A 10,270-nucleotide genomic window follows, 5' to 3' on the forward strand; every position below is an offset into this window, starting at 1 on the left:
TAATGAAGTTTTGAAAAATATTAAAGTTTTGAAAAATATTTAAATTTTGAAAAATATTGAAATTTTGAAAAATATTGAAATTTTGAAAAATATTGAAATTTTGAAAAATATTGAAATTTTGAAAAATATTGAATTTTTGAAACATATTAAAATTTTGAAAAATATTAAAATTTTGAAAAATATTAAAATTTTGAAAAGTATTGAAATTTTGAAAAATATTAAAATTTTGGAAAATATTAAAATTTTGATAAATATTGAAATTTTGAAAAATATTAAAATTTTTGTACCAATTTTGAGACTTTGTGTTATATGGTTTTTGTGGTAGTATGAATTATGTGTTTATAAAACAAAAATAGTGGTGCGTTTATAATTTGTAACGGGGTGTATATGAGCAGAAATCGTATTGTACGAAATAGTGGTTACGGCAAGTGCACTTGTGCCATTGCTCCTTATAATTAGGACAAGTACATTTCTGCTCTTGCTTCATCCAATGCTCGAGGCACTTAAAATAAGCCCTTTTTTGTATAGCATTGAACTCTTCCAGCAATGTGGCCTTTATTTCCTCAATCGTGGAAAATCTCCGTTCTTTCATTGGTCTTTTGAGTTTTGGGAACAGGTAAAGGTCGCAGAGGGCCAAGTTCCATTAATTTTTTGAAGCATTTTACGAAAGCAAAAAATTGCCAAGCACACCAACAAAACACGTCTTATCTTCATATTTGTCAACAAACTGGCCAAACAAGCAAAATTGCTGATAATGTCAACTAATGGCTGGGGGCCCAACATAACGAAAGAAAATCGACAGCACGCGAAATTTGGAGTTACCATGTTTGCATGCACAAATTTCGTACGTCTATGGAAAATATTAAATTATCTGTAATATCCCAATTTAGCAATAAAATATTTATATTATATAAACATAATGTACATGATAATAATTACACGTGTTCATCGGGCATGCTAATGTAAACTAAATGCTTTTAGCCAAAATTTGACAGACAGACAATTGACACAATGAGCAATCGCAGGCGCAGCAACAATAACAATTTACGTAAACCAAAATCAATGCTGGTAAATATGACTACAATTAAAGTAAAAAAATGTGTGGCTGATAGCCAATTGATATTGTGGTTTTCATAATATTTTGCATTTACTTATGTATGTATGTGTGTGCTTTTACGTATCCAAGTACATACATATATTGTTAACAGGAGATAGATATTCAAGCATGATGTTAGCTGGCGTCAATGGACCTTATCTACATGCATCGGTATGTATGTATGCAAGTATCGTTTTATACTTGTTTTATCAATCGAGACAGGTGGACGACTTGACGGCGGCAAATGGACAATCCTCGCGCACAGGCCCGCATCGCTGGGTGGTGGTAGGGTTAGTTAACGCTCCTAATGAAAGTGTGACACTTTCCGGAACGCACGCAAATGCGACTAATACGCAAAACGGCCTAACAAAAGTGAGTGCTAATTTACACTATTCTGTTTTAATCAAATTAATTTAGCGAACAGTTGCGCCAGAGCAACCAAGAGAGTAGCAAGTGGATCTTTGTGGAACTAAAATTATATTAACTATTGTGGGCAAGAAATACAAGTATATATGCATGTGTTTATTAAGGCACATGTTTGGTAAATTTGGATGGATATTCATTAAGCGAATGGCATTTCTAGTGATAACGACTAAAGGACTAAAGTGAAAAGTGTAGTAAAATGGAATCTGCCAATGCGTACTTGTCGTATGAAAAGGATACAAAATTGGTGAGAGGGAATAAGTAATTGAGTTACTCGCTATCACATTAAATTAGCGCGAAAAGGATTTTACTTAAATTAGATGTATTCTGTGTACAGGGCAGTAAGACATTTGAAAGAAAAAAAGGGTTTTTAGAGAAAATCAAATATTTGTTTAAAGATTAAGATCCAACACCTATGAAATAGTGCAAAAACTATATTTCTCCCAAGGAGCAAAAAACGAAGTGTCTCGCGCCCATGCAGCACTGAGTCAAAAGTAAAAACGGCTTTTTTTGTATTAAATACTAGGCGCATATCTATGAAACCGGAATTCCCTGTTGCTGTGTTGTAGTTGTTGTTGTTGTTTCACCAGCATAAACATTCCCCATGCATGTACGCTGAATGTACGCGCGTTCCGGTAACGTAAAATCGTTGGCTACAAATTATGAGTTTTCGAACCGAACTTCCAACAATTTATAGTTCAAAACATTCCAACTTAACCGCAACAACTCCTCCTCCTCTTATTTGCGGTGTTCATTTTGATGTTGTTCGACAAATGGAGGGACCTACAGTTTTAAGCCGACTCCGAATAGTAAATTGTTTTTTATGAGGAGCTTTTGCATGGTAAAAAACAACGTCATGCTGGCAGCAAAAAAACATATTTGAAATGCTGCTTACCACGGCTAAATGAAAATATTTGTCTGCAATGAACCCGTTATAGCTGATGTATGTAAGTAATTCGAAAATTTCGAAATAAAAAAATCGTATTGAGGGCGTTGGTCAACCGACCACCGGAACAACAAAGCTAAATCTCTTCGCAAAAAGCAAAGAATGTGAGCCTGTGGAAGCTTCTGCAATTAGGTGAAGAAACTCTTCGCCATCAGCAATAATTCATCGCATTTAAATGTACTCTGTTTCAAAAACTCGCAGTACTTATATTAAACGAAGCAAAATAAAGTGATTTCCCTTGAACGCATTCCACCATCGAGTAAAGAGTACCAAAGAAATGATAACAGCAACATTACCTAATGCAGTTCACTCACCAGAAATTGTAGAATTTGTATGGTGAAACTTTTAATAAAAATTGTTTACCATTTTGGCATAAAAAATGTGTATTTTGTCATTAAGAAACGCATAGATATATAGCAGGTGCAAATTTTAGCGCTGTTGCCTAGTATGCAAGTACATTCCGGAGTAGTAGTGAAAAAAAGCAACGAGGATAAAAAATCAGACGATCAAAAATACATTTAAATTAAATACTAAAATTAATAATTGTCAAGTAATTTTATTTCCATACTGCCCAAAAATTTAGAAAAGATTTTTCAGAGGCAAAGCAATATCATATTTAAGTTATATGATAAGTTGTTAAAATACCAAAAAAACTTAAAAAATTAAAATTAAGATACAAAAAAAATAAATAAAAAAATGAATGAAAAAGAATATAAAAAGAATATATAAATATGAAAAAAACAAAAACATATAAAAAAAAATATATATATATAAAAAATAACAAAAATCATTTTTTTTAATTTAAAAAATTAAACAAAATAAATAATTTAAAAAAATACAAATAATAATAAAAAAAAAACAAAAATAAAAAAAAATATAAAATAAAAAACAAAAATAAATATTTAAACAATTTAACAAAATAAATAATTAAAAAAAAAAAAAATAATTAAAAAAAAAATAAACTATTTAAAAAAGTAATTAAAAAAAAATTTTTATTAAAAAAAATAAAAAAAACTATTTAAAAAAATAAAAAAGAAATATTTAAAAAACATAGTTTAAAAAAATAAAAAAAATAATAATTTACAAAAATAAAAAGAATAATTAAAAAAAAACAATTAAAAAAAAATAAAAAATAATATAAAACAATTAAAAAAAAATAAAAATATATACAAAAATTTTTCAAATAACAAAAAATAAAAAAATAAAAATAAATTTTTTTTTAAACATTAAAACAATATTAAATAATGTAAACAAATTTACAAAAAACTAATTAATTAACTAATTTATTATTTAATTTTAACTGATCGGAGGTGGCGAGTGGAAACTACTTGCGTTACGACCAGACAAATCTGGCCATCCTACAATCTGAAACAGACAAAAACCCTTATAAGTCTATCGAAACACGAACTAAGGCATATAATATCTCTTATCACCGGCCACTGCCTTTTGGGCACTCACGCACGTCGGCTCGGGGTTCCTCAAAACGACCTGTGCAGATACTGCGAGGACGAAGAAGAGGAAGTATCGAGCGGGCATTTGCTGTGCAGTCCCGGTCTAGCCAGAAGTCGGCTCGCTCTTCTAGGCTCTCCAACAATTGACAATCTTTCAGTACTCTCGAACCTGAAAATCGAATCTGTCATCAAATTCTCGAAACGAATTAATATCTTTGACCAAAATCTACAATAAAAATCTCGGTTAGGTGGGGAAATCATATAACATAATGAGCTCTAGGGCAACACAACGGACCCAACTTGCGGTCTATGTGGCACTCCGATGCGGGGTCACCCTTTAACCAACCAACTAATTTAAAAATTTCTCAATGGTTGAATAGACAATTCACTACCATAATTTTATTTCAGTACTGCCCAAAAATTTAGAAAAGATTTTTCAAAGGCAAAGCAATATCACATTTAAGTTATATGATAAGTTGTTAAAATCCAAAAAAAAAAACACAAAACAAAATAAATAAAAAAAATAATAATTAAAAATAATAATTGAAAATAATAATTGAAAAAATACAAAAACAGTTTAAAAAACTAAAAAAAGTTTATTTAAACAAATAAAAAAAAATTATTTAAAAAAAAAAAATTAAAAAAAAAAATATTATTTAAAAAATAAAAAGAATAATTTAAAAAAAATAAAAAAAATATTTAAAGAAATTTAAAAAAAATAAAACTATATAAAAAAAATTTTCAAATAACAAAAAATAAAATAATAAAAATACATTTTTTTTAATTAAAACTATATTAAATAATACAAAAAAATTCACAAAAAATTAATCAACTAATTTAAAAATTTCTCAATTGTTGCATAGACAATTTACTAAATGCACACTTGAGCTCACTTAAGTAACTCACTTTACTTTTTATAATATTCGCTACATTTTTCATGCTAAATGTTTTTCGCTAATTCTTTAGAAATATATAAAACATTGTATAACAAAAACCTTATAAATCAATAATTAAGAAAATTCAAATATTTGCACAAAATCCACAAAAATTTAATGAATTTCAAAAATGTTTCACAAAAGTTTCAACTTTTTAATTAGAGTCTTTAGAAAACTTGAAAGTATGCAGTTTTATAGCCAATCGAAGTATAGTAAAATGTGAGTTTGAAGTCAGTCAAACATTTCGTTGATTTCTACATACAATGTTGACAATTTTCTTCCGCATAAAGCACATGTTTGAAAGTCTTTCATATGGAAGAAAATGCTCACAACACCTCAGCGCCCACGTATTGTTTGAAGTCGCTCAAAAATAGCTTTAATTATTGAGAATTTTTTTCCATATAAAAGGCTTTCGAACATAACCTAAAATAATAAATATTGCGAACATTGTAAAACGGCAAAATTACTTAATTATGTGCAGAAGTGTATATTAAAAATCATATCCATAAATGTGCGACGAAAATAAATATAATAATATCATCGTCATTCGAGCTAAAATACTTAGGTAGGTAGAAGTGGCAGTCACTAAACCAAGTGAGCGTTGCCGATCTATTGTGAGCAAAAATATTTATGTAAAATTTTAGAACCAAGTGAAAATCTGGAAGAATTTTTTGGCAAAAAAGTGAGCGAAATAATTAGAAAATAAAAAAAATTCGAAAAACCTAAAATGCAGTCTGTGCTCCGTGATATTCATTGCGATCACAGTCGATGACTTTTGCGAAACGGCTTAAAAAGACAACATCCCACCAAGGTCTGTCACTCCAACATTTGTTAAAAATTATTTGGGTAACATACTAAAAATTACAACAGCAACAAACTAAGTACAGAACCTCGCCGGGCATTTTTCGCTCAAAAAAGCAATATATCTATAGGTTTTTCAGAAGTATTAAAGTTGTTATTGTTGTAACAATAAATATTCCCCATACATTTTTGGTGAATGTTACTACGGAGGAGTTCCTTAACGGGATGAAAATCATTCGAATGTTTTGAATTTCCCTACCTCGCTAGAGCTGTAAAATATAATTTGGATCACAAGCCATTGCCAGCAAGAGACCCATTGAGACCCGATCTGCAAAATTTAATTAAGTGAAAATTTTAATGAAAAACTGTATACATTGTAAAGTTAATTTTTGGGTTGGCTTTGGTTCGAGTGTCTGACATCCAACCAATTTTCATCACTTTATTGCTTTTGTAAGACTGCTTTTTGTGGGGATTAGCCACGATTGACGAGTTAACATTCGGCAGTTATACGGAAAAAAGTAGAAAAAAAATTAACTGACCTGGTGGTCTTAAATAAATTTGCTCATAAAATTTGCAAGCAAATCAAACTAATATACGAGAGTATTGGCCTTTACATTCAGTTTTTTTTTTTCTTTTCTTTTTGTTTTTTGCGGCCTTACTTTCAAAATTCTATTGTAAATCTTATTATAGAGCCCTTTTCGGATGAACTCGATTTTTTTAAAATAGTAAATTTCATAAGCACCATTTTTTCTGCTTTCCCATTGTTCATTCCCTACAGATCAACTACAGCGATGTCAACTTCCCTGAGGACCGCATTTGGACACGCATACCCGACTGGGATATAACACTCAAGATCAGCACATTTGTACCGGTAATCATATTCGGTTTCTATGGCAATTTTGTCATACTCCAGCTAATCGTGCTCAATCGGGCGCTACGCACACCGACCAATATGCTTGTGGTCAATATGGCAATAGCCGATATGGTGACGCTACTGATTTGCCCAGTTATGTTTATGATAAATGACTTCTACCAGAACTATCAATTGGGTTCTTTTGGTTGTAAAACGGAAGGATTCTTGGATGTGGCCTTTCTCATTACAGCTGTTTTGAATCTATCGGCTGTAAGTTATGATCGTCTAACAGCAATCGTTTTGCCGACGGAAACACGCTTAACAATGCGTGGTGTGAAATTTGTGATTGCATTCACATGGTTGGGTGGTTTTTTAATTGCCATGCCATTAGCCATATATAGAACGTATAAGGCGAGCCAGAAAATCAAATACTTTGTATTTACATATTTCATTTGATTGCTTTATTTACTCTAAATTCCATAGGTACGCCAGTGGAAGAACTTTAGGGAGATGTATTGTAAGGAGAATACGGACATTTTACCCAAATATTGGTATGTCTTAATTACGGTTATGGTGTGGTTTCCGCTCAGCGTAATGCTGATCTGCTACTCAGCGATCTTTTATAAGGTAAGCGAAGGCGAAAAAAACAATTGAAGCAAACAAAATATTTGAGTAGAATAATAATAATTCACAGCTGATTTTTCTTGTTTGTTGGTAAATAAATGTAAATAAATTTAGCGCAAATTTTTCATGTATTTTTTCTACAGCTCGATCGCTATGAGAAACGTGTGCTCAATCGCGAGCATCCACTCAGCGTATCCTATAAGAAAAAAGTGGCGAAAACACTATTCATTGTGGTGGTCGTTTTCATTGCGCTACGGCTACCTTTCACAATATTGGTTATTTTACGTGATCAGTACATAACCAATCAGGATAGCACTATAAATAATAGTTTTCGTATTTTCTGGTATATATCGCAGTTTTTGATGTTTCTGAATTCAGCAGTAAATCCACTCATCTACGGTTTTAATAATGACAACTTTAGACGCGCTTACGACCAGACGCCATTGTGCAATTGTTGTAAACGGAATCAAAACAAAATTGAGTCGAACGTAAGTCGAACTGGGTGTTCTACTTATTTATTTATTTAACTATTTGTTTATTTAACCATTTATTTATTCAACTATTTATTCATTTTTTAACTATTTATTTAACTATTTATACCTATGATGATATGTATAAATAATTAATAATGCATTATTTTATACTCCTTTGCTAATTAGAAAACTTCCAGTGACAAGAGTTGCCTTAGCTCTTTGAAAAATTCGTTTAATCAGATTTGTTGCTGTCTTTGCCTGAGAAGCAAAAAACGATTTTCTTTTTCTGAAAATCAGCATGCACAGAAAGCAGAGGTGCTGCGTAGCGTAGCCAATGGAACGTCGGAGCCGCATATGCTCGCAAAAGAAACGAATTTGACGAATGCACTAACAACATATAATCGCTTCGACAACGAGGGCTGCCATAATAAAGTTTTGAGTGATGATTTTATATGATTTGTTTGGCAAATATGTATGAGCGCTAGCTTAAATTCATAATGTTTGGTTTTAATAAATGTTATTGTTGGTTTAAATGGCAAACAAAAAATTTTGCGATGGTGCCGTTTGAGTGGCTACACCCGTTGACTATTCTTATTCGATTCCTATAGAAGTTGACGAAACTCTCGACGAGTATTAAAAACAAAAATATTAATCATTTTTATTTTACATACAATATTTTTAAATTGAATATTTATTTTTATTTAGTGGATTTTTTTTTTTTATAATTTTTAATATTTGCTATTAAATAACTAAACAATTACATTATCTCGTGGATTTTTGAGATTTTTTTCGTTGATGGTGGGTACTTTGTATGGAAGAAAAGGCATGGATATTCAGTGGAAAAATAAAATTCTAAAATCAACGGTAGTTTGCATTCACCTCAAACTTACACTCGTTTATACTAAAATTGAAATTCTAAAAATTCTAGTCATAAAGTTTAAAGTTTCGACGAAGTTTCAAACAAATTTTGTAAAAATGTTGTTTGTTTAAAACTTTTCGTTGCATGCTTTTTGTTTTAGTACGAAATATGTTTTTATAAAAAATAGTGGCGTACTTATAATTTTGCAACGGAGTGTATATAAGAAGAAATTGTAGGAGTACGAAATAATAGTGGACCAGGCAAGAATACAGGCTTACAGCGAAAATAATAGAATATTTTCATTTTTTTTTTTAATTAAACTTGAACTTACACTTACGGACAAATTAATAGAATGACCATATTTTGAGAAGTTTTGACTACTTTTTTTTTAATTTTCATTTATTTTTTCTATAAAAATATAGCTACAAAAATGTTAAGAATTAAGCTAAGAATTAAAGCTTACCATCTTTAGAAAAAGTTTCAGAATTTGTTAAAATTAAATTTATACTTAGCATACACCTGCGGACAAATAGAATCACAATATTTTGAAAAGCCTTGACTACTTTTTTCAATTTCATTCATTTTTCCTATAAAAATATAGCTCATTCTGCAAATATAAAACTCAAAGTTTCAAACTTATACCAAAAATTCAACAAATTATTCATAAAAATAGAAAATTTTTAGTCAGAATTTTCTAAAAAATTCCGAATATATAGTTGTATAGCCGAAGGAATTTTGGTATGATAAAGTGCTAATTACAAGTGTCGCAAAAATCGCGTTGATTTCTGAAATTTTCTTTTATCGCTGAGGTGCTGAGATTTTTATTTTTTTTTTAATACAAAACATCCGGACAGTTCTTTTTAATGGAAAAAAATTGTATTTACTTATGCAAAAAATTCTGAAAATTTTTTCACACCCGTTGCTTCAATTCTTAGTTGGTGTTTGAACCGACTATTTTTTTAGTCTCTGAAAAAAGTGATATGTTTCCCAGATTGTTTTCTTCAAAGTGTAAGGACGTTGAAATGAAAAAAAAAAAATTTAAATATGTGAAAAAAATTTAAAAATATGTGAAAATATTTAAAAAATATGTGAAGAATTTTTTTTTAATCTCAAACGTTACCCAACAATTAAGTTAACTTAAATGAACGGAAAACAAACAAAAAATAAAAATTCCTCCAATTCCTTTCCTCAACCCCAAAAAAAAACTGACCTTTTCCATCCTTACTCCCGCACAATAGTCTGCGCATTATTTGCATTGTGGCTGCTAAAACAAGAAAAAAAAAACAAAGAAAAGCATACAGTTACACATTGCATCAGTGGAGCCAGCAAGAGGAAGCGGGCGACCACGGTACTTCTGCCAGAAAAATGTGAAACACAGATGGCACTCCAAGCAGTAAGAAGGCGTTGTGCCTAAGCAACGACAGATGGGCATTCCCACTACTTAGGACTGGTAGCGACAGGCTAATCACCTACCCTGCCAGAAATCAAAAATAGATTAACCAAACCAACGCAAGACTGAGTCTTGTCGAGGCCCTATGTTCCCGGAAGGGGTGAACAAAGAATAAACTTGCACAAAGTTACACTACCATAAAAATTGTTAAGTTTGCCACCAAGATAATTTGTTACTCGTTAAAAAAAAAAAAAATAAATAAATAATTGGCGCGTACACTTCTGTTAGGTGTTTGGCCGAGCTCTTCCTCCTGTTTGTGGTGTGCGTCTTGATGTTGTTCCACAAATGGAGGGACCTACAGTTTCAAGTCGACTCCGAACGGCAGATATTTTATGAGGAGCTTTTTCATGGCAGAAATA

General features: G+C 30.7%; 2 protein-coding genes across 5 annotated transcripts in view; one reads left to right on the top strand and one right to left on the bottom strand.

The window, feature by feature from the left end:
- The window catches only part of LOC129243805 (clavesin-2), a 58,510-nt gene that overhangs the window by 34,133 nt on the left and 14,107 nt on the right, over nucleotides 1–10,270 (bottom strand). The gene's annotated exons all lie outside the window — the stretch shown is intronic.
- Nucleotides 1,188–8,296, top strand: LOC129243802 (neuropeptide FF receptor 2). 2 transcript variants are annotated; one of them, XM_054881122.1, is made up of 5 exons: nucleotides 1,188–1,267; nucleotides 6,431–6,916; nucleotides 6,989–7,132; nucleotides 7,273–7,617; nucleotides 7,789–8,296. In XM_054881122.1, the coding sequence occupies exons 1-5, from the start codon at nucleotides 1,226–1,228 to the stop codon at nucleotides 8,056–8,058; spliced, it is 1,287 nt and encodes a 428-aa protein (XP_054737097.1). In that variant the 5' UTR covers nucleotides 1,188–1,225; the 3' UTR covers nucleotides 8,059–8,296. The 2 variants fall into 2 exon arrangements, with proteins under 2 accessions (XP_054737097.1, XP_054737098.1); XM_054881123.1 differs by lacking the exon at nucleotides 1,188–1,267 and adding an exon at nucleotides 1,681–1,766.

The sequence above is a fragment of the Anastrepha obliqua genome, chromosome 4 (assembly GCF_027943255.1).
Source record: "Anastrepha obliqua isolate idAnaObli1 chromosome 4, idAnaObli1_1.0, whole genome shotgun sequence".
NCBI classification, from domain to species: Eukaryota; Metazoa; Arthropoda; class Insecta; order Diptera; family Tephritidae; genus Anastrepha; species Anastrepha obliqua.

Bases quoted from the DNA above. Each gene is read 5' to 3' on its own strand.
- LOC129243802 (XM_054881123.1), top strand. From the start codon at position 1,719: ATGGAATCTGCCAATGCGTACTTGTCGTATGAAAAGGATACAAAATTG. The intron at 6,917-6,988 runs GCGAGCCAGAAA...TAAATTCCATAG, and splicing joins CCATATATAGAACGTATAAG to GTACGCCAGTGGAAGAACTT. The intron at 7,618-7,788 runs GTAAGTCGAACT...TTTGCTAATTAG, and splicing joins AAAACAAAATTGAGTCGAAC to AAAACTTCCAGTGACAAGAG.